Source organism: Drosophila albomicans, chromosome 2R, assembly GCF_009650485.2.
Source record: "Drosophila albomicans strain 15112-1751.03 chromosome 2R, ASM965048v2, whole genome shotgun sequence".
Classification (NCBI taxonomy): Eukaryota; Metazoa; Arthropoda; class Insecta; order Diptera; family Drosophilidae; genus Drosophila; species Drosophila albomicans.
This window is the reverse complement of record NC_047631.2, coordinates 28883343-28909026: the sequence shown is the minus strand read 5'-3', so window position 1 is coordinate 28909026 and position 25684 is coordinate 28883343. Positions and strand designations below refer to the sequence as shown.

Sequence of the window (25684 nt, the reverse complement as noted above, 5' to 3'; positions counted from 1 at the left end):
GTACATTAAAAAACTGTGTAAGGATAAACTGATCGCTGAGAGAGAATTAGAAAAGGATATTGTTCGATTATACCACTTGCGGGAATTAATACTATTTGAAAGTCGCGCCAATCGATCACACGAAGCTATCGATTAATCGCAACACTTGCGACACTGCGTGAATGCTGTGGTGACTGCGACACATCAACAAAACAAGTTGCGCATCACTAATTCTCAAAGCCCTTGGAACACACATCAATACAATAATAAGACATAATTTCGTAGTTCTTTGGTTGAATTTCTTTCAAAATTTTTCGCAACATGGACGAGTCGGAACTGCTCTTCAATTTGTTCTACTTCCTGCTGTGTATGTGCGTCATCTATCCACCCGAGGAATTCCAACGTTTGGGCTTCACCATCGAGCAGCTGTTCTCGCGGTTTCTGGGCGAAGAATATCTCGATTTTGTCGGCTATCACATACGCCGCACTTCTCTGAATCTCTTCGTTCACAGCTGCCTGCCCGTCACATATTTCCTCATCCATCGCCTCAAGTTCTCAGTGTTTGCCACACAACAACCACTCGAATACAATGAACTTGATCCCGATTTTCCAATGCCACAGGAAGCTGTGGCCTTCAAGACGCTCACTTGGAAAATGGCACAACGCTTCAGTGTTCTGGCTGTGCTCGCTGTGCCCGCCTTGATCTTTAATTGGCATCAGCACAATTGGCGGCGTCATCCTATTAATAAAACCTTGGCAAAATACTCAAATACTCCTGATAGTTATAGCGCGGTGTCCAGCGATATTGGCACCGAATTCCGGCGTCAGGATGTTTATAAGCGGAAACTGAACTCCATTAGCACTGTGATTGCCACTGAAAACTGGATCATCAAGACGACCATGTACAATGTGAATTTCGCTCATCAGAGCAACACAACACTCAGCGTGGCCAAGGTATGAAAGTGCTATTTATATTTACTTTTAAATCCCTTAAACTGGGATGTTTTTAACATCGCCCACTCTTTAATTACTTTCCATCGGTCCGTCCACCAATATTATTTCATTTTCTTGTGAAGCATCTTATCTAGCTTGTTGTTATACTACTTACAATATATTAGTTACCCGAACGTTTTCTAAATAAAGAACTATTCTTTTTGCTTACAGGCGGAAACGTACAACATTTCGCAGCACGACCAGAACGATACGCTGCAAATGATAAGCATCATTGTTCGTCCAATGCGTCAGGGGGTCTCTGATTTTCACATTCGCATCAATGCCCTCGAGTTTCGTAGTCTGGAGGATCGTGTGCGTCGCCCGATTGCCATACCCTCAAATATACAATTCCATCGCAGCGTTATCGATCGTTTTGTGGATGTGTTTCGAGCACAAGTGGCGCTCAATCCCATCTTCAACTCGGAACCCATTACGGACAAATGTTTCGCCTGCATGCTGGCCGAGCCGAATATCAAAATCAACAAGCAATGTGCCGATTTAAATCGGGCCGGAGCACCGCTAACCGATGAGGCTTGCTGCTCCAATTGCTATTGTCGTCCCATGTGGTGTGTGGAGTGTTTGGCTCGTTGGTTTGCGGCACGACAAAGCGATGTGGATCGAGAAGTTTGGCTGGAACAGAAATGCACCTGTCCGATGTGTCGTGCCAAATTCTGTGTTCTCGATGTTAGCTATATAAGGCCATCGATGGCAACCAATGCTAATAACGCTGAGACCTCATGATTTGGCAGCGGCAAAAGCAAGAAACTCAAAACAAACAACACACAGTTGATGAATTCAAAAAGAAACCTTATGCTTTATTGTTAAGATTGATGAATTGAATTTCTTACTAAAAAATTAAGACAATTATATAAGTACTATGTAAATGTAAATGTAGCATAGTTAAAGATATATATGCATATGCATATGCAATGCAATTTAGTGCAATTATCACGTTTTAATACTTGTACAATCTAAGCATGAAAGAGATAATAATGTTCATAACTTTACTTTATATATACTAAGTAAGTACAATCGATCTATAATATATATTGTATTGTATATATATATATATTTAGCGAGTGCCTATATTAGACCCACAATCTGTTCTCTATATTACAACTAAAAACAACACACAAAAAGCACAAAAAGGCAAAAACAAATAATACGAACTATATAGTTAGTCTTCCCATTGCGTTCGGTTTTTCTGTTTTGCTCTCTTTTTTGTGTTGCCAATTTTTTTTGCACATTTATATAGTCCACACAACGTTGTGCAATAAACTCTTAGGTTGATTTAATAAAGCGTAATACAAATGTTATATATAACTTTATATATATATATATATATATATAGTATGCTATAGTATACACACATATGATGTATAGAGCCCCCAAACACTATCTATAAATTTGTTTCGTAAAAGCTTTTATAGCTCTCCGTTTTGTCACGTTGACTTCGCACTGACGTCGTCGTCGTTCCTGTTGCTGTTGGAGCTATCGATGTGTTGTTGTTGCTGGTTCCAATTGTTGGAGTTGCTGAATAGGAGGATGATTTCGCTGTGTTTCGCGCAGAGATCTGTAAAGAACATAAAGAGGGAAGAACATTGTTTAAACTTCCAAGTACATGTGTTTGCTTATTCTTCTGATAAGAATATCATTCAGTTGCTTTTTTTTGGAGGGGGGTCAGCAATCAGAGAAAAAAGTAATCAAACGGCATGTTCCAAAAGTTATATATACATAAAAGTTTTTTTTTTTTTTTTTTTTGATTTAGCACCTGATTTTAATCAAACACAAGCTATCGACATGCACACAAGTATAATTCTCTCGCTCTCTTTTTGTTATTGTTTTTGTTTCTGTTTTTTGACAAGTGGCAAGAAACAACAGTAACAACAATAACAATAACTAGAAGAACAGCAAAAGCCCCCGTCAAGTAGTCGAGGCGTGCACAAGCACTTACCTATATTATTATTATAGACAGACATACACACCTGATATACTACCTACATTTATATACAATAACAAAAAGGTTTGTCTTTGTTATTGCGCTCTTTCTCTCTCACTCTCACACTCTTGATAAGGTTTTTTGCACTGTTAAAACGCAAAAAAAAAAAGAAAATTTTGCAATATCTGATATTGGTGGTATAGCGGTGTAGACATGTACTTATTGTTTGAGTGCTTTTAGTTGATAAAACCTTGGTCATAATTCATGTCTTACTATCGGAGTTTCCTCTATCTATACAAAATCTATACTATACTATAATCAGATATATAACCCATATATGGTTTTCCAAAATTTCGAGGGCAGCACCAAGGCGGCCATAAAACGCTTTGATTTCTTTGATTGTTAAGTTTTCATATCAAGGAAATGGTATAACTAGCGATATTGATATTTACTTAAAGATATTTGTAGGTGAGGCGAAAACTTAAAAGTACTTTTGCTATGAAGCACGTACTTCCTTAAAAAGTATCTAGGGAAAACCAAAACCTTTTTTTTATTTACTTTTTAAAAACCCTTGTGCTTTGGTTTGCTTTCAGTACTTCAAAATCTAACCGGTATTGATAAGTACGTCTATAAAAAAAGCCCCAATTAAATAGAGCACCTAAAGTACCTTTGAAGTAGAATAAAAGAATTGTTTATACTTTGTCTTAGAATCTGTGTAATCTTAAGTGCATGCTCGATGTGTTATACTTTTATAACATTAACCAAGTTCAATGCACAGCCCCGACAATGACGCAGCGAGAACGTTGCCGGCAATCGATCGGTCACTGCATTTATTGCGCAAGACAACACACACACACACTCATAAACTCTTCCACCACCCACCTGGGAACTGGTCCGGCACTGGTCTGTAATGACTCCCCGCGGTACTCTCCTCACTGACCGACCTCACTGACTGTATCACTCCTTGAAAGTTCCCCTTTTGCCAAAAATTAAGAAAACAAAATTCGCGTGCCCGTCGAGTTAAGAGTTGGGCGGGTTTTTGTTAATTTTTATGGCGCCCCTTTCTTTGTAAAAATGCACACACTTATATGTGTGTTATATATACAATGTATGCAAGTTGACTATATATAGATGAAATACGAATTCGTATTATATGACAAAGTGGCGAATTTTCGTCGTTTTACTCATCTTACAACGTCGCAAACAAATACAGATGTATAAAGTTTCCAGAAAGGTGTGTTTGTCGGTCGCTTCTCATGATACAAACGTACATACATTTGTACCTTGTATAAAAAAAAAAAAACCCATTGATCTTGCTTATTTGGGCTTGAACACGGCTAAGTTCTGTTTTTTGTTTACTTTGTGTACTTATTTTTATTTCATTATATTTATTTTCGTTGAGCCAACATAAAAAGTGTGCAATATTCGTGTTCTTTTTTATGGTAGCTTTTTGTTTAAAAATATATACAACCCTTTTTTTACGAGCTGCAAATTAAGCCACAATAAAGGATTTTACTTTGTTGGCCAGGTTACGAAATGTCTTTGTTCGTTTCTTCCGTTGATTTGCGTCGTAAGATAGAAAATAAAATTGCAGTCAAGGCTAAAAAGAGTTCTTTTTTTTTGTTGTGTTTTTTAATGATAGCAAGAAAAGTACCCTTCTGCTGCAATCTAATCTTTTCCTATACGAAATCATTGCAAAAATTGTGTGTTTTAAGTGACACGTTTAGTTATACACCAAATATAGATGTGATATATAATTTTTAGAGTGTGTCGGTTAATTATCATAAGCACTTTAATGTTGTCAACCTTTCTAACGAGTGAGTTAGAGTTAATTTATGCGATTCAACTTCGCCATCTAATTATTATAATTACAATAAACTCAAGATGACTCAAGTTGAGTAATATTTATCATCAATTTTTAATATCTTGAAGTGAGTTATTATTACACTTCCATCGAGTATTCTTGGAAATTTTCGATTTCACTCGACTTGCAAATGGCATTGAGTGCTATATATACATATATAGTATAGGAGATCTTTGCTGCTCTCGAGAGTGATCGTAATAGTGTTTATATTATTATGTTGACTGTGGATGGGATGCATTGGGAGTTGTTATCACAATAAAACAACTTCCGTTTTCTTATTAATGAGCATTTCCGTTTATTGTTGTTGTTTTCGGTTGTTGTTGTTGTATTTGTGTTATTGTTCGCTTCACACGAAAATAATAAAACACGAAAGTGACGTGCGGACTTTCGAACCACAGAGACCCTTAAGACCCCTTTTCTAGATTAGTTTCTACCCAGTTATAAATACACATAAAAGCCCAGACACACAACCAAAACGTTATACCAATATATGAAATCACGTTAGCGTTGACGCACACACAATTTACACTATTTAGATCGCGATATTGTCATTGATATATAATATTTTTTATACTTTTTTATAGAGCACCCAGTCTGATAACGAATAACTAATGAAATGAAATTGAAAATGAGAATGGAATAACACCAAAAGCTCTCAGTTTCGTTTAACCCCATTACCATTTCAGAAATCGGTAATGAAAAACGCACCTTATCATTGTTTTCCTTGGCATTACTGCCATCGAAAAGTTTGCCATCAACCACATCCCGTTTCTTGTTCTTCGACCTGAAGCGACCTGAACGAGAAATTGTGAAATTGCGCCATTGATGCGAATATTGATCGCCGCAACGTTTCTCCTCCTCGTTCAAAATGCTGTCCAAATAATGCATGGTCGGCTCATGTGCTGCAGTCATCGTGTTGCTCATTTTGATTTAATCAGGATCAGTATTGATTTGTCTTTATGGAGATCGAACGTTACGTTTTTTGTTTACAATTAATTTTGCAATTCGGTAGCACTTGTTGCACTTCAGTTCATAGTTCGATAACGATTTAAAACGCGTTTCGATAATCTTTTCGTATTTTAAATATCGTTTTTTTTACTACATAAGTATGCTTGTTTTCTTTTTGTGCTTCACAGCTTTTGAGTTGGATCAGAAGCGCGAGAGAAAGAGATGCCGCGATGCGTGTTGGTAGCCGGTGACCGTTTGACTGCGAAGTTGCCGCTGCCGACACAACGCTGTTATTAACCGTAGTAGTAGTCGCAGTCGCAGTTGCTGTCGCTGACGTCGTCGTCGTCGTCGTCGACGCAAGTGACAAGCGCGACAACAACAATACGACAAGAGCCGACAAGCAACACGATTCGTTACGTTATGGTGTTGCGAGTGTGTTGTGTATGTGTGTGTGTGTGTATGCCCGCCTTTGGCCCCCAACGGACGTTCAGTCACAAAGAACAAACGCAACCCGTTGGAGTTGTTATTGTTGTAGTTGTTACTGCTGCTTCTTTTCTTAATGCCGTTGTTGTTGTTGGTGGTTTGGCTGGCAGCGAAAGAAAGCAGCAAGAAATCTTTCAACTGCTGTGAATCCAAGAGCGTGTGATTGCTCCTGAAAAGCCAAACAGGTGGGCCATATACACTCACACTCACACAATTGCAATTCACACATAAATCACCTGGCGGCTGGCTGTGCGTAGTGTGTGTGCGAATATTGCGCGTGTATTTGTAGTGCTTGAGTTGACGTCAAAGGGGTGCAGCTAGGCAGACAAACCCAATGCGCTGCAATTCGATTTGTGTTGATTAGATACAACACTTGAGTGTAGTAGATTATAGCTGTCATCTCAAAGAGAGAGCGGGAGAGAACAACATAGCTTAATGAGTATTCTCAACACCCCGCTCTCGCTCTTTGCACGTTCAACTGCACTCTCTGCCTTGCTACGTTCAAAGCTCTCTTTAAGCTGCGTTTTCTTAGCGCATTCATCGAGTCGTTGTGGCTCAACAAGAAGTCTACGTTTTGGCTACATTTGTATTTTCTATATGTACACACACAGACACACTCATACCTAGATATATTGTAGATATCATCTAGCAGCAGAGAGCTCGTGTGTTGTCGATGATAAGCGCAAATAGACAAAACAAACACTCGAGAGTCGCTAACAATTATAAATGATTAGATCGCTTTTTGGAGCATTCACTTTGTCCGGGGTCTTTAACTGTATCTTTTGTGTGTGTCTGTGTATACGATACGATGGGATGATGATGATGATGGTGCTGCTCTCCTCCTCCTCTTCCTACTTCTCAATCATCTTCAAGAAGGGTTCAAGTACAATTGCAAAGCGGGTTCATTATCTTGATGACTCATCCAATGGTTTAGCCCAAGTCCAAGTTGCGATATTATATATGTATTTAAATAAACAAATTATTCACACATTTTCATGGAGCTTATCTAATCTGAAAATTTGCACCTTGCAGCCACAACAACAAAAAAAGTTAATTAAATTTCGAGTCGAGAATCGCTGGTGGATTAAATTTCATTTATAAACCCACCCACAGCCACAGGGTTTGTTGTTGGTTTTATTTACATAGGCAATTTTGTAGTAGAGTTTTAGAGTGTTTACAAAAAGATGTGATCAACATAAATTCAAAGTTTTGTGTGGAAGCATAATATAAGTATATCAAGTGATGTCTATATATAGTTAGTTATATATATATATAATCGTATTGTATTTAGCATAGCTTTTTTTTGTTTAGCATATTATAATAGTTATACATATATTTTTATTATTAGCTAAATGGACAGTGCAATTTGATTTCTCTTGTGTGTATTGTTAACAAACAATTTTGGCCAAGCAACGTGCAACAGCTGCTGCCCATTGTACATCATCATTCATAGTCATCGTCGTCAAAATATTTAACATTGAATTTTGGGTTTTTTTTCAGAGTTTCCAGCTGAAGAAATGTGTGGATTTGTTTTTTCAGTTTTGGTTTTGTTTTTTTTTTTGTTTTGGGGATTCTAAACAAATTTGAACTTAAAGCAAAAACGAAACTATTTTGAACAAGAAGTATTTGTCATACATATATGAATTATCAATTGCTGCAATTCAATTGAGTGTGTCCATTTTGCAAATTCAAACAACGCTGTCACCATTCACCTCCAATTCCCGTTCCCGTTCACGTTCTCGTTCACGATCACGTTCCCGTTCACGAGCAGCGGCTGCAGCAGCGGCCAGCCGCGACATTGGCAGCACTGGCTGCTGCTGCTGCTGTTGATGATGATGATGACGTGCGCCAGCCGCAAGTCCTGTGGCGCCACCGCCGCCACCAGCAGCAGCATTGCTATTGTTATTGCTGCGATGCATAAAATTCCGTATATTCTCCTCTGTATAATCGACAATACGACGCTTCTTGCGACGCGCATATTGCTTCTGTTTCAGATAGATCTTCAGCATCCCTTTGACCGTAATGAACGTGAGGCCGCCGAGCAGTGTGCGATGCAATGTATTCTCAACCGAATCGAAAAGGATGCGACCCACAATGCACGAGATTGTGGGCAACAGCAGAGCACCGCAAAAGATGCGAGTGGCTGATACGGGATCGGATAACGCAGGCGTTGCCGGGTTCGATGATGTGGGCGGTTCCTCTTCCTGATTACTGCAAATTCAAAAAGGAATACTATTTATGAAGTGGATTTTTCGATTACTGATCTACTTACAGATTCGGGTAGATGAAGTTGACGAAGGGAAATTTGCGCATGACGGTTCCACGATTGCGTATCAAACGCAACAACGCATCCTCCCAGCGGATGAGTCTACCCAGAATAAGGCCAACTGGTATGGCAGGCAGACCGATGAGCAGAATAAGCGGATCACCCGCTTCCATAATAGACATGCCATGCTCATGGCCCACAATCTGCAGGGAATATAAAATATTAATAATATACATACTAGACTAAAAGTTCAATAAGAAAACAAAATTCAAATATATGTCTGGCATATTGTCTTAGATGTTGCCTTTCACAATTGTTCACATTTCTTGTAGCTACTCTATATGTAGGTAAGCGGGTCTAAAAATACATGCTAGTTCTTTTCTTCTAATAAAATTATTAGATTATAATTTTATTTTAATTTATATAAGCTAGTGTATAAGCTGCTCTAATTTCAGAGGACGAAAAAGGGCGTGGTCGAAATCTTAAGAATACCTTACTTGCATTGAAGTTGTACGAGAGTTATCATCATTTTTATAGGACTAGCTCTTCTAGTCCCTTACAATGAGATGTTCAAGCGGATGGACAGACAGACAGACATATATTTGATGCACTTGACACCCACCTGAAGAAAAGTAACAGCACCATAGGTGACTGCCGTCCAGTACAACGAGCCCACGAAGAATCCCGCAGCCAGAAACGGACTCAATCGCTTCACCACATTGTCCATGGCCTCCAAGGCGCCGCCCAGTCTGCCCATTTGCGGGAACACAATGATGTACTCCGTTTGACATTGTGGACAGGACACGGAACGCAACGCATTGCCCTTTTGTGTCTTCTCATCGATCCAGCGATAGAGGCAACTCTGATGCACCCACTTGGTGGTGCCGCGACATTGGCAGGGTTGCACCCAAGCGGCCAGACGATTATCCTCATCGGTGGCAAAGCAGATCCAACAACACCGTTCCGTATCCACTGAGGCATCCACTGCAATAGCACCGCTACTGCTTGTGTCTAGCACATCCGTTTTGAGGTTTTGCTGATGAGGCAACTTGGAGGTCGTTGGCAAGGGCTCCACGGTGACTGTTGTGTGTGCGGCGGTAGCGGCGACGGCGGCGGCGGTGACTGATGAAATTTCATTATTGCCGGCCTCTGTTGCTAATTCTGTCTCTTTCTCGGTCTCGGTCGCGGCGTCTGCAGTGGGCGCTGCTGTTGCTTTATCATCCATAATAATAATAGTGCTGCTGCTGCTGCTGCCGCTGCTGTTGCTGCTTCTGTCAATAACACGCCATTTACACGAATTCTTATGCATTCTTGGTTTGGTCAATTAACAAGTTACGAATCGTATCAACTTACTCGCTAATTTATTTGTAAACTTATGTTTTGTTTCACCACAGCCTACTCGATTTCATATATTTATTTTTAATTTTTTCTTTCCAACTTTTTCCATTCGAGGAGAGCGTAGAGGTGGAGAAACGTCGATGGCACTATCGATGCATCGATGTTTTTATAATTTTGAAAAACATCGATTTCTTTATAGCAAACATCGATGTTTTGTTGCAGCCAACATCTGTTAAAAATTCATTTATTATTGAAAAATTATTCTTTTAATTTAATTTTAGACTTTTTGTTTCTTAAAAAAGAGCTTTCTTAAAGCTGTTTTACTTTTCAGGGTGTGACCACAAGTGAAAAATTAAAAAATATTACGTTTTAACGCAAATGAGATTTACCAAAATGAAAAGCACGCGATTATAACTTTTATGCTAACTCATTCATAAAAATTGCGAGTTTTTCAAAAAAAAGGTTTTGGGAAAATTACGGTTTGAAAAACTCGTAACGGAATTTGTTTGCGTACGAATGGGAGGTGAAGCAAACATTGCAAATTTCGGCACCATGATGCTAAAAAAATACCGAAAAAAAATATACACCACATTCCAATAGATATGAGTAATGTTAGTATCGTTATCGACAGCCAAATATACGAGCGGCACTGCAATCGATACCTAGTCTGTAACCAGTGCTGCCAAGAGAGTAGAGCAAACTCAAATTTACCTTGACATTTTGAAACTTCAAATACAACTCTTTAAAAACGGGTTTTCAGTTCAAATTTCACTTTTAGTTATTTTTTAATTTTACAATTTATGGACCAATCGACTTGAAGCACTATTAATTTAGTTTTGTTACCTTACAGTAAAATGTTAAAAATCAATTAATTATTCAACACAATCACAATACAATTATTTTTTTTCTTCATACGCCTTTTGAGGCATTTTAAGGAAACTTTTGAAGCGACAGCCACCCACACCATTAAAAATGATATGTGCGTTGCACAGTTTCTATTAAAGTTTAGATTTTAGCAAATATATATATGTATGTGGTTTATATGATAACATTATAAAGAAAGCCCGTTGTATAAGTAGCAAAAAATTTTAATTGAATTTGCCGCTAATCGAGCTCATTGCTTGCATTTTGTTGTCGTTGTCTCTGCTGCTGTCCAGGTCTGCTGCTTTGATGCTGTTGCTGCTGTTCATCATCATCATCATCGAAACCCTGCATCAAACGATTGAATATATCGCCAAACATACCGCCAAGTCCGGCGGGTCCAGTGTGCACATGTTCCGGCTGCTCATCAAAGTATATGACACCGATTTTCGTCAGATATTTGTGAAATGATGTATCGCGCTTCAGGGAGGGATCGTAAAGTTTTCGCAGAGCACGAAAACCCGTCACACTCTTCGTTTCGATGAGACGAAACAGAAAGTAGAGGAAATTCACCAGCGGTTCCTTGTAGGGAAACGCATGTCGCAACAATTTCGGATGATAACGTGTGTACTCGATGAATGTCTCCTCCGCGGTCTTGCGATCCTTCAACGATAATTGTTGCAACACAGCTTGCACCACAAACAAATCCACTTCGCTTTGGAAGCCCTTGTTTTGACTGATCTCGATGAGGACGCGACCACAGAGACTGCCATCCTGGGCGAGCAAGTAATGATGACGTGCTGACTCAATGTTGCCTTCGGCCCAAAAGACGTGCGCAATCAGTTTATGCAACAATGGATGACCAAATTGTCCATGCAATGCCGTACTCCACTTGACAACGCGTTGCTAATTTCGTAGAAAAATCAATTGCAAAGTGGTAACAACTATGGTTTCAGTTCTACTTACAATAAGCGTTTCACGTTCCACTGTCGTGGCGCTGAGGCCACGTATTAAGGCGCCCAGTCGTGGCACCCACTGAAAGTTATCAACATCTTCGGCAATGGCACCACGCTTTTCCAGTGTGTCCAATAGCAATAAACACAAATCGGCAGCACTGCTCTCCTGCTCTTTTTCGATGAGCTTTTGTGCACCATCGTACAACAATTCTAAGCAGTCCTCGTAACGTTTTTGGGCAGTATATCGAAAATATAATGTTCGATACATCATGTGGGCCTCGTAATATTCTCCTTCGGCCAACGAATGCGACAATTTGGCAAGTACGCGGCTGACACCGCGCTGATTGGCGGCCGTGTTGGATGAGGAGCTTGTGGTGGTGCTGCTACCGCTGCCGCTGGCAGCAGGACGTTCGGCTTCGGCCGTGGGCATGTTCTTTTGTAATAGTAATAGTAGTTGTAATATCACTTTTTCCAAATAATTATTTACACTTATGTTGTGTTATGTTATGTTGTGACCTATGAGTGATTGTGAATTTTTCTCAATAATATAAAGATTATTTATGGATACTTTATCGCTAGCACATATCGATTATGATTGCGTGTACATATCGATGGCTGTGCATAAGGCGTTGCCACCACAACGATAGCGATTGCTGTCGAACAGTGCTGCCACCCCAATGCATTTTCGCACGGACAAACAAACAAAACGCAAGAGGCAACTCAAAGAAAATTTGCAGCAACAAAAAACGCGAAACAAAGTGAGCACAACAAAACAAGAATACGCAAAATTTAAAGAAGAAAACAAATGGAAAGCGATGGAACGCCAGAAAGTACATGTAATGCTGTTGTTCCAGCCGTCGCAACACACAACAATTTTTCAACAAATAAATGGATAAAACTGAATGTTGGTGGTAAAATTTATACAACAACAATTGATACGCTTGTGGGCCGCGAACCGGATTCAATGTTGGCTCGAATGTTTCTGCAGGATGCTGGCGGCATGATGCCCAGTGAACGTGATGAGCAGGGAGCTTATTTAATCGATCGCAGTGCTCGGTATTTTGAGCCTATAATTAATTACCTGCGTCACGGCGAATTCGTGTGTGAAAGTCATATCAGCATTAAAGGTGTTTTGGAGGAGGCGCGTTTCTTTGGCATATACTCGCTGGTCACGCACCTTGAGGAAAAGTTAGGCGAGCAGGAGCAATTGGTCGATGACAGACCTTTGACTCGCATGGAGGTGATAAAAGCCATCATTCAGACTCCCTCAATCACAGAGCTGCGTTTCCAGGGTGTTAATCTGGCTGGCGCCGATCTACGCAAGCTCGACTTTCGCAACATTAACTTTAAGGTGGGTAACCAAGATAAAAATTAACTTTTACTATATGTATCTTATATTCTAATAGTACGCCAATATGTCGCGCTGCAATTTGTCACACACAAATCTCAATTATTGTTGTTTGGAACGCGCAGATCTTCAGAATGCGAATCTGGAATGCGCTCAGTTGGTGTCAGTGCGCGGACTCTGCGCTAATATGGTAACGTCGTAACAATAACGATGATTAATCGGCACCGATAACTAACATTTCTCTCTTAAAGGAGGGCGCCAACTTAAGAGGCTGCAACTTTGAAGATCCCACAGGAGTTCGCTCCAATCTGGAGGGCGTAAATCTTAAGGGCGCCTGCCTGGAGGGCAGCAACATGGCGGGCGTTAATTTACGCGTGGCCAACCTCAAGAATGCCAACATGAAGAATTGCAATCTAAGAGCAGCAGTTTTGGCTGGCGCTGATTTAGAGCGTTGCAATTTGTCGGGCAGCGACTTACAGGAGGCCAATTTACGTGGTGCCAATCTGAAAGATGCCGAGCTGGCGCTGATGGTGACGCCACTACACATGTCACAGGCCATACGTTGATTTAGAAATCAAAACTCGAAAACAACTCGAAAGGACATCACAATGTGCAATTATTATTATTATCTTCATTGGGGTTATGCGAATTATGTATGTGAGCGTAGCTGAAATTGCGGTCTTAACTTAATATTTGTAAATACCGAATTGTATATATCAACTTAGAACGATTAATAAAACAGTATTAAATACGCCTATATATATGGTTTGAATTTAAATTGACGCGCCGGCTGTAGAGCAAAAGCAACTCTGCTTTAAACAGAGTCGATTTGCATATCGATAACGAAGTATCAATGTGGCAGCGCTATAAATTGTATGGCCACACTACGCTGGAGACTTGTTGCGAGACGAGCTTCTCAGTGGAGGAGGAAGAACAGCTAGCTGGAAGATTTGATCGGTTTTTTTTTGCTACAGAAGAATTATGACGAAAACGTGTCACTTGTCTATTGTGGCACTTGTGGCCTTTTGCATTTTAATTGCAACGCAATGTGCAAATGCCGACAAGAAACAGAGCAAAAAATATAGCAAAGAGGCAAATGACCCGCATTTCAAACAAGTCATCAACGAGAAATATGAGCCGGAAATTCGGAATCTCCAGCGACCATTTCGGATGGCCAAATTGAATCTCGTCTGGGCCAAGGCGCAAAATGTAAGTGCAAATTATTAAAGTAAGATGTTTTATTTACACTGTTGCTCATTTAGCGCTTGACTGAGAGCAAAATCAAATCGCTGTACATGGAGTTAAAGATACATGATAAGGAGGAGATTACGTGGAAGCAAATTAGTAGCCAAGTGAAGGATAAAGATGGTATCAAAGAAAACGAATTGCGGCAAAAGTTAATTGGCATCATGAGTAGCTACGATTTGCTGGAACACTTTGACGACACACAGGATGTGGAGAAAATAAAGCCCTATAAGGTAGGCCACCAAACAAAAAATTACAATACCCGGTAGAGAGATCTTAGAAGGGATTTTGAGATTACTGTCGAGTGCATTTTTCTTAACTCTCTTGTTATACCTATAGAAATTCCACGATCCCGAGGAGCGTCACAAGAACAAAAGTCTTTTCAAAGATAAGAAACTGAATAGGCTATGGGAAAAGGCAGAGCTCTCTGGCTTCACGGCTGACGAATTGAAATCGTTGAAGCAAGAGTTTGACCATCATCAAGACAAGGTGGATGTCTACTATAGTTTGCTAGAACAAGTTGGCACCATGGACACTGACAAACATGAAAGTAAGCTTAAACTAAACTTACAATAAAAAACAAAGTCCTAATTTCATTAAAATCGCTATTTAGATGCCATTAACACTGAGGATTTGGATAATTATAATCTCATATCGAATGATCCCAACGAGAATGAAATAAACTCACATCAGCAAAATGTGCAGAAATTCCAGAATGATTTGAATTCTCTGCGCGGTCATCATACAGGTATTAAGGATCATTATGATCGCTTGGAACGTCTAGTATCATCTGGACCACACAGCCAGGACTTTATTGAACCCAAGGTTCAGGGTTTGTGGCGTGTGGCACAAGCAAGTAATTTTACGGATAAGGAACTGGCTTCCATTAAGACCGAGCTGCATCATTTCGAGAGTCGTTTGCTAAAATTGCGTCATTTGCATGCTGAGCACGCGTTGCACAAAGAGAAATACAAGGTGATGAGCGTTAAAAATACCTCTCTATTTTAAGCTTAATAATGTTTGTGTCATTTTAGGATGAGAAGCACAAGGATAAGAGCAATCGTTTTGAAGACATGGAGGATCAGCTGAAGAAACAAACGCGCAAAGTTGAAAAACTTCAGGAGAATATTGAGAAAACCATCTTCAAGCACACAGAACTCTAATTTTTAGAGTCGAAAGATTGATATTGAAACCATGACATGGTCAAGCGAGCAAATTAGATTTTAAGTGCAATTAATCTCTGAAGCAATTGTTTAGTTTAGCACAAACTAATTTAGCTTACTATTTTTTATACCAAAATAGGCAGCTCTCAAGCAGCATTTATATTAATGTTTAACCCAAAAAATTGAATTAAAATGAGAATGAAGTAGAATTTCCGAATTTGTTGTCTTTTTTATTTCAAAATAAAATGTATGATCAAAAAGAATCAAATTAAATAGATGAAGGAAAATTAAAATAAATTAAATAAAAAATGCTATAAAATATTTTTTGCAGTGCACTGAGTGCGTTTCAGCGCTGCCACCCAGTTGTGTTTTTCTTGCTGCCTGCTTGCCAGCGTGTGCACATTCTGGGTGAATGGCATTCAAAAATGGAATGGAAAAATCGTAAATAACATTGCAATCTACTGCAACAAGAAAGTAGCGAAATACACAAAATAAAAATCAAAATAAAAAACAATGTAAAACAGTTGCTAAGTGTTTGCGAATACGTAAAGTGCAATGGCTAAACGATCAGTAGATATGTGCTAAGCTAATATACAAATAACAATAACAAATAGTGCGTAGAGAGTACAAAACAAATTGTAGGCATGGTTGAGACACCAAAATTTGGCAATTTGGAAGCCTATACTTATCTGCTTGTGACCCTCAATCTGACGCTAACATTGATTGTAATGTTTTTCAATTGTCTGTGCTGCAAGAAAAGCATACCCAAGTGAGTACAGACACACAGCACATAGACCGCTTTCTGCCCCAGTGGGGCGTAGTGAAAGTTTCCACATCGTTGCACTCGCGCCAAAAGAAGCATAAAACTTTAACTAATTTCTATGCATTTTGCAGAAATGATTTGCTGGGTCTCGAGGGCATGGTCAAGCTGAAGAATCCCGACGAAATCATTGTGCTCAACAGCGGCCACAATGGTGCAACAGCGGTGTCTGCAACAGCTGTGGCAACCAGTAATAGTTTGGTGCACAACAGCGAATCACAAGCGGAGCTCAATGCTTCCACGGTGTCCAATGCAGACTCCGAGAAACGGTGCGTAGAAAACTGTATTTCAACTTTTGAGCAAAGTATGATTCATGACTTCATACGACTTCCCTCCACGATAATAAAAATTCCATGCCATAAGCAATATATATAAAGCAACCCGCATAGCTATATTAATGGAATTTCTTTTTGCAGTTCCAGCACGGCAGCGCATCGCAGTTTGCCGGACATTCCAGTGGCGGAGCAGCAGGACAATGGCTCGGAACTGTACGAAACAGTGGCCGACAAACAGCTGGCCAATGCGCATAATCAGAGTCGTTAGTAGCTTGAAATATTCCTTGCTTAGAATCAGTTTTTAAATGCAATTCTGTACTTTCAGCTCAACCCAGTCTGAAGAAACAGACGAGCGTCTCGCAGCATAGTTCGATCAGTCAGGCGGACGATGTTAGCTCACCGTATTCACGTGTTAAAGGCATACCGCATGATTATGCCAAAGTGCGTGCCACCGAGCATCCTTATGCGCAACTCAATGCACCGTCCACTTCCAGCGCGGCAGCTGCGGCTGTGGCAGCCACCGCAGCAACAGCAGCAACTTCCAGCACTCAAGAGCATGGCACCGATTCAGTGCAACGCGGTTCGCAATTGAGTGCGGGTTCCACCCAGCATTTGAATGATGATGCGACGCCACAGGTGGAGATTCCAGCTGCTTCAGCTATAGCAGGCATGATCTCGGCCAGCCAGGATCTGCCTTATATGACGCCACCGATAGCCAACCAGCATTTTAGCGGCGACTCGCAGGATTCGTCCAGTAAGTGCAGTGAAAAGTCTTAATATTGTCACTTATAATATTGTAACTAACTTATTTGTCATCCACAGAGGGTTATACAAGCATCAGCGTGCGCGAACCTTTGGCGAATATATTGGCACAGCAGCCAGCGAGCAAACTGACGGCCAGAAATGCAACTTTAACGCGCGATGTCAATGATTCTCATTATGCTACAGTCTCCGATGATTCGGGTAAGCTAGAACAAACTTGGAATGTATTTGCCAGGCAGAAGAAAGCGTCTCTAACTCCATAGAGTACTTTCATATATTCCTAGTCAGTTCCGACACCAAGCTTGCCTTTTTACTCACTTTAAACTTCTTACAGATGAAACCTATGCGGCCATTGAGGATCCCAACAATCGTCACATTCCAAATGCCACCGATATCTATACCAGCGGCTCCGAGACCTACGCACAAATCCAGCCGATGCAATTGAATCCCATTGTGGTCGCCGTTGAGATCAACAACAGTAGCAACTTGTCAGCGGGCAATAATTCATCGCTGTCAAGCAGTGGACAACAGTTGTCAACGTTGAATCACAGCGCTGGCAATGCATCAACGCATCGGATGAGCAGCAGCAGCATGGAGCACGCGGGTCCAGTGCCACCGCATGTGGACAGTTTACGCGCACAAATGCATTCGCGACAAGCGTCCTCATCCTCTTCCGTGTGCAATCTTGGCTCACCGAAGCCAGAGAAACGTCAGGCCAACTCACCACTGCCGCCGACACCAAAAGCAAGTCTCAGTCAATCGGGACAACATCATTTGCATTCTGCAGCAAGTAGCAGCAATTTAACATCGGGTCGCAGTTCGGTGATATCGGTAATTGAAGCTGGCGGCGATGGCAGCTCAAATGATGCCAATGAAGCAAGCGATGCATCGCCGCAGCGCAAGCATAGCAAGAGTCTCAGTCCCTCCAAGGATGTGGAGGGCAGCCGCAACATCGAAGGCATGTATGCCAAGGTAAGTTAATGCTTTAAATCGAAATGAATTTCATTTAATATTCAATTACTTTTAGGTGATGAAAAAGCACAAATTCTCCTCGCATCAACCGGAGGCGCTTGGCGTTAGTCCCTTGGACAGCGCGGCGGCAGCGTTGTTAACTTCATCTTCAGCCGGCGACAAAAGTCGCGTGCGCAGCAACAGTTATACGGCAAAGGATCATGGCTATGAAACGATACCAGCCGATGGTCAGAATCTGGCTCAGCACCATCAACATCATCAGCTGCCGCATGAGAATCGCAAATCGGATTGTTATGCCGCCAATATGCTGCAGAAGGAGCGACAACAGGAAGCAGGTAACCATCTAGCAGTCAATTGAGTTAAGCTTCTTTGTCTCCCAGTGTGTAACCAAACCAAACCAATCTATCTGTCTCCTCTCTCTCTGCTTTGTGTCTTGCTTTCCACAACTATATTTCACTCAAATTCCTCCCAAAAAAAATCATTTAGTTGATTTGCCCAAATGAGAAATTAACGCGACAATGAAATTAACGCGACAATTTCGTCAGGTTTTGTCTGGTTAGTATGCAAATTAAATGTGCGCTTTTGTTAGCTGATTTTTATTTCGTTTTCACACAATTTACTGCTGCGCCTTTTTAAATTAGTCATAAAAATTATAATTATAATTGGGTTTTTAATGCCAAAAGTCAGTTTAATATAAGTTGAATGCAATTTTTGTTGCGTAACTTATTAATTTATTAAAAAATCATTGTAAAATAAGGCAACAATCAATTTAACATATCAGTTTAAACCAGTTTACAAAAATTTATTGAATATGATTATTGTCAACATATTTTATTGTTTGGTAAAATCTTCATACTTCAAGTTTTCTCTGTTGCCATTGTTGCAATTCTTCTAAATTTATTGAAATTATAAATTCTATTGAAATGAAATAATTTCATAGCTTGATTTATTTCCTTTTTTAGTATTAACTCCAAAGAAAGTTTACTTTTTAATTTTCTAATTTAACCAAGTGAACTTTATTCTTTTCATTGAAAACTAAATTTTCTTGGTGAGTTCCATTTTATTTTTCTACGTATTTTCTTTATATTCAAAATATGTTTCCAATATTGTTTTGAATGGGATCTTCGAAGAAAAATTAAGTTTATCTGTGTTTCCTTTTTTAAATTTATTTATATTTTACTTTTCCAACCTATTCCATCGACTTTTTGAATAGCTTCTTTTACGACATTCTTTTACTTTGTTTATTATCTTCATAACTGCGTTTAATATGATTTAAAATTAGCTTCAAACTGCTTGCTTTAAACGACAACTAATCGATTTTCTTATTCCCGTTTAGCCGCTTCAAGTCAGACGATTCACAATCCCAGCAGCAGCATTAGCAGCGGCAGCAGCAGCGTCCAATTGACTTCCATTACGCCCAGCACCAGCAGCACAAAGCACTATGAGACTATTAACTGCCCACCGTGTCAGCCCCCAAACAACAACAACAACAGCAGTAGTAAGACTAGCAACACCAACAACGATCCTGGCTATGAGCAACTGCATTCAACGCCCCACAACAACGATGATGATGCCAAAAAGTCCGACTATGATCCCAACTACGAGGTGCTCAAGAGTCGTGCCCATTCCGACGATGGCTATGCTAAAGTGCTGGAGAAGAAGCGGCCACCTGGTGGCGGCGATGCTGTCGACAGCAGCGGTGGCTATAGCACGATACCGGGTGCCGATGCCAATCATAATTATGCCAGCATATTGGAGACAAAGGCAGCGAGTGAAACGGATCATTATGCGCGCATTGCGGAGAATGCGGCCACGTTGGCATCGCCCAGTTCAATCAATTCCTCGTCGATGGCCACGAGTTTGTCGATGATTACGGTGACCACAAGCACCACTAGCAATGTGAGCTCAACGCCGGTTTCATCGCAATACGAATCGTTGACGGGCACGGGCAGTGAAACGGATCCCAATTACGAGTCGGTATGCTATCTGAATGCCACAGCAACAACAACGACGGCTAACAACAGCAGCAACAATAGCAGCAGCAACAACAGCAGCAACACCAACAGCAGCAGCAGTCATGCCTATGAGCGTCTGGAATCGGATAACAATACGCAGGCGAACAGCCCGTTGAGTCCAGAGTTGAGCACGCCCAGCGATCAGTTGCTGGTCGATGATTACTTTCAAGTGTAGCATTTAAGAGGAGAGCTGGATCTCGTTTGCAATACAACAACAACAACAACAGCAACACAAACATAGGAAGCAGCCACACAAATTGTTTTTGTTTTTATTTTGCTTAGCAATTTTTATGCACATATCATAAATTGGAATGCACAGCACTCGACGCAGTTCATAGACCTTTTGCACACAACAACACACAAACAACTCTCTCATGCTTCATATCGTTTTTGCTCTTTAGACTCTTTAGCTAGTTGCTAGACTAAGTAATAGATAACAACACCAGACAACACAAGAAAATGTTTAAGGAAAGCAAAGAAAAACTCCATGTACAAAGTATTTGTATGTTTACTTCGATAATTAACTTTGCTCCCCTTCCCTAACACATATGTATTTAAAGCGATAGCGCAACGCTTGACACCACACATATAAATATATTTATAAGTACTATCTATATCTACACGAAAACAACAAAAACCACAAAGAGTTTTGCCCAGTGTGCGTCCTAATTTAGTTCAATTTAAAAATGGCACGAACAAAGCGCGCAGTTTAAATAAGAGATTTGTTTTATTCTTGAAAATTGATTAGATTCGCAGCAAGAACGAAGAACGAAGGAAGTTGTAGATTATAAAATACATATACATAATATACATATATATATATTTTTATATGTTGGCATTTTGTGCTGCTCCGTTTTTTTAAACTTTTAACTTGCAAGTATTCGAGCAACAGAAACAAAAGAATTACACTTAAGCTACCGAGTTGAATAAATTATTGATGACTTTCACAATGTTTGCATACGTATTTTATTTAGTTTTTGTTGCCTTTACAGATTACGCATTACTCATTACTCATTACGATTTTATGAATTACAATTACGATTATGTTTACGGTTTACTTTATACTTTTTTACGGGTCTTACAATAGCACACACAGACATGATAATAACATGACGCGCATCAAATTGCATTTCGCAACCACATCGAGCACAATAATAATAATAATAGTAATAGTATAATGTAGTATATATGTATAATGGGAGATTATTTCATTTTACGTGTAAATGCCGGCTGCCGGATGCAGTCAGTTTAAAAAGTCAACCATCATCTCCCTGTTGCGCCTCGTCTCCCACTTTGTGTGCCCCATCCGCCGCAGCACTTAATGACGATGAGGCAGAGACGGAGACGGAGGCGGAGGAGGCACGTGAGCGCATTACACAAATGTAGATGATGGCGCAGAGCACAAACTGCAGGAATATGAATTGATAATCAAAGATCAAGCTGCAACGCTGCAGTGTAAACGATGAAACGCGCCCGACAAGCGCCGAAAACGCCGCTTCCACGTTTCATTCATTCTCGCCCGGTTGCGCTGCCACACCAGCTGCCAATGCTGCCACAGCAGGTTGCACTTGCGGCTGTTGCTGTTGTTGTGGCATGACAACAACAGGCATTGCTGCCTGTGCCACCTGAGGCAACTGCGCTCCTGCTGGTGGTTGCGCTTGCAGTGGTTGCTGCTGCTGCTGTTGTGATTCACGATTGAGCAGCGCTATGTTGCTGGCTTTCATTCGGGCAATGGGATTATGGATGGCCATGCCGCCGCCGTTGGCTCCTCCCCCCATAAGAGACGAGAGACACGGCGACATACAAGGTGTTGAGCATGATGAATTGCTGATTTCACACTGGTCAAGTAGGCGGAGAAGCTCGTTGGTGTCGGGTCCGCCCGAGGTTTTCTGCTGCGGCTCATCCTTGGCCGCCAGCGCCAGCGCCGTTGTCAAATCCCACATCTGTATCGCCCCATTACAATGTCCGGTTAATATGAATCTCGAGCCCATTCGCGACGAGACTTCGCATTCGTGCACACAGAATGCCGAGATTGTGGAGCCATCAACGGAGCGCACAACACAAACACGATCGCCATTCGAAGCCAAACGCACGTAGAGTTGATTCGTTTCGGGCACAACTTTCTGCACAAAGATCATGTCATCATAGTCGCCATAGGGACCGAAATCATTGCCAGCCGCATAGCTGTAATTGCTGTCGGTGGCTTCTAGGGAAACGATCTTGAAGCTGGCCTCCGGCGTGGAGCCCGGTTGCGTGGACAACATGCCGCGGAAACGTGTCAAACTCCAGGTGCGCACGTGATGATACTCGCTGCAAACGGAGACCAAATACTTCTCTGATAACATGACCTGCAAACAAATAGTTTGGGTTGAAAGTAAGTGCTTTAAACTAAGGGATTAACTAGTTTTTACCTTTGTAATGGGACTCTGATGCACAAAGAATGTCTCGAAGAGATGTGGCCCATGTCCCGCCGTCTCCGGATGTTGCACTATAATGCGCACCGCTCCCGACTTGGTGCCATAAGCAATCTCAATCCAATTACCACTAATACTCGATGTCTTGGGTGTTAGATACACAGAGATAGCAGTAATGGGATCCATGTTGGCATCCTTGTACAGTTCAGTGACCAGCAAATCGTTGTCCTTCATGCGCAATGGAAACTTTTGCATATCAATGTAATATATCGAGCCATTGTTGCATCCGAGCAGTAGAAACGAACCCGCCGAATCAAAGGATAAAACAGGCACCAAATCCTGGATTTGCCAGTGTTGTGTCATGGCGTGCCAGACGCCAATCTTGCCCGAGGAGGACAACGCCACCAGCTGGCTGCCAATGAAGAATAAATACTCCACACGCACATGCAGATTAAAGGTGCCAATGTCCGTCTTGTTGCCGCCTTCTTGGATGCTCCACAATCGTATCTGGCTGCCATAGGAGATGGCAATCATTTTGCTGGGCAACGGTTCAGCTGTCGATGTGTTCACCTTCGAGTTGATGGCAATGCGTTCGATTGCCGCATCGATGTGCGGTGAGGTGAACACTTGTTGCCAGCCATTGGAATCCTTGACTCGATAACAGGTCACAAAATGCGCATACGCCACAGCAATCCAATTCTGATGTGCTTTAATAAGTTGCACTCGCAATGGTGGCGTCCAGTTGGAGCTCTGAGTGGGACTGAAGACAAGTCCCACTTCGTTGCGTATAACTTTGTTTAGATCCGCGCTGGAGTTGCGTGAATGCCGCATAAAATCGAGTGAAGCATTGCGGGAATGGCTCGCGCCTCCGTTGGCATTCCAGCCTCCGGTATTGGAGCTGGAGGCGCCACTTGAGTTGTTGGCGCGACCGCAGCGCAAATCCCACGACGAGTTGCGCGAATGTGTTGATGAATGACGCGATGCCGAGGCGGACGATGTTTCGGGCACACGCACCATGGAACCAGGACGCGATTCCATGGCAGCTTCCTGCTGCTGTTGTTGTTGCTGCAGTGCATCATTGGGCGGCATAGCAGGCGCTGCCAGGAAGCCATAGAACAAAACATCGCCGCATGAGGAATGATTGAGATCCTCGCAGAGCGCCAAACGTTTAGTCAACGGAGTGATGCCATAATACTCCGCCTCATGACGCAGCGCGCGAATTTCACAATGCTTTATGTCGATGTCCTTAGTGCGTAAGTAGTTGAGAATAATGGAAAAGAGCGTCGGATCGCGATCAATGAAGATGGCATTGTGTTCATCACGCAGACTTGAGATGCGACCGCTTAGGAGCGCTGTAAAGAATGTGTCCGGTATCCACGTAAGCGTTTGTCTGGAAGTTGAGAAGCTGCAACCGCACGGGGGTAGGGGAAGGGGGGATTATCAGTCTTTGTCTCACATTATGCGTCATCAACAAAAAATAAAGTTCAAATGCACTCTTCAAAAACTCACCGTTGACCGCCCACATTGAGATTAACTAAATCGCTGCTGGCGCTGTGCATAAAGTAGGACATGCCAACTAATCACAGCTGCAACAGCAGCAACAGTCACAGCAACGACAACAGCAACAAATGCACAACACAAAACTATCAACGTCGTCTTCAATATTTTCCTTGTGTGGCTTCGAATTATTGTTGGGCTCACTAATTTTTATGTTGTTGGCCCGCTGACGACTGCGAGTGCAGTGAGTAGAGCCCTCTACTTAATTTCGTTACACTTTATTTTTGGAATTACGTTTTCTTTTTATTTGCTGCACTGCAACACAAATATACAAATGCCCCACATACACAAACTGCCTTCACATCACCATATGCATATGTTTGTAAACTGTGCGAGGCAAGTGAGTGTGTTTTTGTTGACGTTGGTTTTCGTTGTACTGTGAATGGCAGTCACAAGTGGCTTGATGCGTCTGGCAACGCTGTTTGGCGCGAGCGAGTCATTTGAAATGTAGCTGATTGCAGAAATGTGAGTTTAAACTGTAATTTTATATTGAACTGTTTTAATGTTGTTATTTATTTCAATAAAGATTGATCTATTTTTTCATTGTGCATATGTTTGTGAATTGTGAGGTAGTATGTGCTTTTATTCCTTCGCAGTGTATGATTTTTTAAAGTAGTAGTTCGTTGCGTCTGGCAACATTGCGCAGGCTGACATTGTAAATTATAACGTCAAATAACTTTTTAAATTGTAAGCTAATAGTTGAATTTTATGTACAACTACTTCTACTAATTAACAAGTTCTCTCTTTTAAGAATATCATGCTCGATATATTTTTGAGCTATCGATCAACAGCTCAGCTCAGAGCAATGTGACCAAATTATAACGGAAAATATATTGTCGGTATATTTTGAAAGCCTACTTGCGATCATTACAGTTTTTTGCGCGCCATAAAAGTTTTTGCTACCGCGTTAAAATAGCTGTTAAACGAACCACAAATTGTAATAAATAATAAAAAGTAAGTAACACAAGAGCATATATATAACTATTGTGGTTAATACACAATTGCAAAGGGGACCTACTAACCTTTCGTAAGTGGTTTTACAGGGCACTTGGGCAGCCGACGCGATGGACGACGAAGGATGGACAGTGAAGATGGCGTGCTAATTCAGCACCTTTTTACGTAGTATATATTGTGTTGTTTGAGTATGTCTGTGTGTGGATCGCAGGGCATTAGGGCACCCAATGGAGCAGAGCGCATAAACCGCAGTGGCTGTACTGCCTGAGGTGGAGTGCTTTTGCCATGGACACATATGGCGAAAATAAACCGACAAATGATAACGGCACTCGAGCAAACAACAATAAAGGAAAATTCGAGTAAATGAAAGAAATAATGGCGGCAAAAATGTGTAACAAGTAACAAAAACACGCACGCACACACACACGTAATCATATTCTCCGCCGTCCTGCTCCACCATCTCCTATTCAGTCACACTCGTTACACTCGGCTGGTTGTGTTTATCCTAACCTCAACCCGGTTACAGTTACAG

At 41.2% G+C, this 25684-nt stretch overlaps 8 protein-coding genes across 9 annotated transcripts; 4 read left to right on the top strand and 4 right to left on the bottom strand.

The window, feature by feature from the left end:
* The first annotated feature begins 283 nt into the window (after positions 1 to 283).
* On the top strand, positions 284 to 2073 carry LOC117573489 (E3 ubiquitin-protein ligase TM129). Its single transcript, XM_034256717.2, has 2 exons — positions 284 to 933; positions 1144 to 2073. Exons 1-2 carry the CDS (start codon positions 301 to 303, stop codon positions 1711 to 1713), a joined length of 1203 nt encoding a protein of 400 aa, XP_034112608.1. The 5' UTR covers positions 284 to 300; the 3' UTR covers positions 1714 to 2073.
* A 164-nt stretch (positions 2074 to 2237) lies between these two features.
* On the bottom strand, positions 2238 to 5711 carry LOC117573490 (uncharacterized). The gene is made up of 2 exons (XM_034256718.2): positions 5484 to 5711; positions 2238 to 2545 (listed from the first exon to the last, which is right to left on the bottom strand). The coding sequence occupies exons 1-2, from the start codon at positions 5697 to 5699 to the stop codon at positions 2372 to 2374; spliced, it is 390 nt and encodes a 129-aa protein (XP_034112609.1). The 5' UTR covers positions 5700 to 5711; the 3' UTR covers positions 2238 to 2371.
* A 1579-nt stretch (positions 5712 to 7290) lies between these two features.
* Positions 7291 to 9988, bottom strand: LOC117573488 (E3 ubiquitin-protein ligase MARCHF5). 2 transcript variants are annotated; one of them, XM_034256716.2, is made up of 4 exons: positions 9826 to 9988; positions 9095 to 9743; positions 8479 to 8675; positions 7291 to 8417 (listed from the first exon to the last, which is right to left on the bottom strand). In XM_034256716.2, exons 2-4 carry the CDS (start codon positions 9695 to 9697, stop codon positions 7895 to 7897), a joined length of 1323 nt encoding a protein of 440 aa, XP_034112607.1. In that variant the 5' UTR covers positions 9698 to 9743; positions 9826 to 9988; the 3' UTR covers positions 7291 to 7894. The 2 variants fall into 2 exon arrangements, with proteins under 2 accessions (XP_034112607.1, XP_034112606.1); XM_034256715.2 differs by having other exon boundaries at positions 9095 to 9952.
* Positions 9989 to 10593: 605 nt separating this feature from the next.
* Positions 10594 to 12201, bottom strand: LOC117575223 (Golgi to ER traffic protein 4 homolog). Its single transcript, XM_034259350.2, has 2 exons — positions 11638 to 12201; positions 10594 to 11577 (listed from the first exon to the last, which is right to left on the bottom strand). The coding sequence occupies exons 1-2, from the start codon at positions 12055 to 12057 to the stop codon at positions 10915 to 10917; spliced, it is 1083 nt and encodes a 360-aa protein (XP_034115241.1). The 5' UTR covers positions 12058 to 12201; the 3' UTR covers positions 10594 to 10914.
* A 68-nt stretch (positions 12202 to 12269) lies between these two features.
* Positions 12270 to 13724, top strand: LOC117575224 (BTB/POZ domain-containing protein KCTD9). Its single transcript, XM_034259351.2, has 3 exons — positions 12270 to 12978; positions 13034 to 13165; positions 13227 to 13724. Exons 1-3 carry the CDS (start codon positions 12433 to 12435, stop codon positions 13539 to 13541), a joined length of 993 nt encoding a protein of 330 aa, XP_034115242.1. The 5' UTR covers positions 12270 to 12432; the 3' UTR covers positions 13542 to 13724.
* A 139-nt stretch (positions 13725 to 13863) lies between these two features.
* LOC117575715 (alpha-2-macroglobulin receptor-associated protein) lies at positions 13864 to 15592 on the top strand. Its single transcript, XM_034260052.2, has 5 exons — positions 13864 to 14184; positions 14238 to 14453; positions 14560 to 14770; positions 14834 to 15195; positions 15255 to 15592. The coding sequence occupies exons 1-5, from the start codon at positions 13957 to 13959 to the stop codon at positions 15381 to 15383; spliced, it is 1146 nt and encodes a 381-aa protein (XP_034115943.1). The 5' UTR covers positions 13864 to 13956; the 3' UTR covers positions 15384 to 15592.
* Positions 15593 to 15640: 48 nt separating this feature from the next.
* On the top strand, positions 15641 to 21177 carry LOC117573690 (bromodomain-containing protein DDB_G0270170). The gene is made up of 8 exons (XM_034257051.2): positions 15641 to 16152; positions 16278 to 16472; positions 16620 to 16741; positions 16804 to 17232; positions 17301 to 17441; positions 17575 to 18212; positions 18268 to 18547; positions 19549 to 21177. The coding sequence occupies exons 1-8, from the start codon at positions 16028 to 16030 to the stop codon at positions 20400 to 20402; spliced, it is 2784 nt and encodes a 927-aa protein (XP_034112942.1). The 5' UTR covers positions 15641 to 16027; the 3' UTR covers positions 20403 to 21177.
* On the bottom strand, positions 21170 to 24657 carry LOC117573691 (BTB/POZ domain-containing protein KCTD3). The gene is made up of 3 exons (XM_034257052.2): positions 24151 to 24657; positions 22639 to 24046; positions 21170 to 22575 (listed from the first exon to the last, which is right to left on the bottom strand). The coding sequence occupies exons 1-3, from the start codon at positions 24210 to 24212 to the stop codon at positions 21733 to 21735; spliced, it is 2313 nt and encodes a 770-aa protein (XP_034112943.1). The 5' UTR covers positions 24213 to 24657; the 3' UTR covers positions 21170 to 21732.
* Positions 24658 to 25684: the final 1027 nt, after the last annotated feature.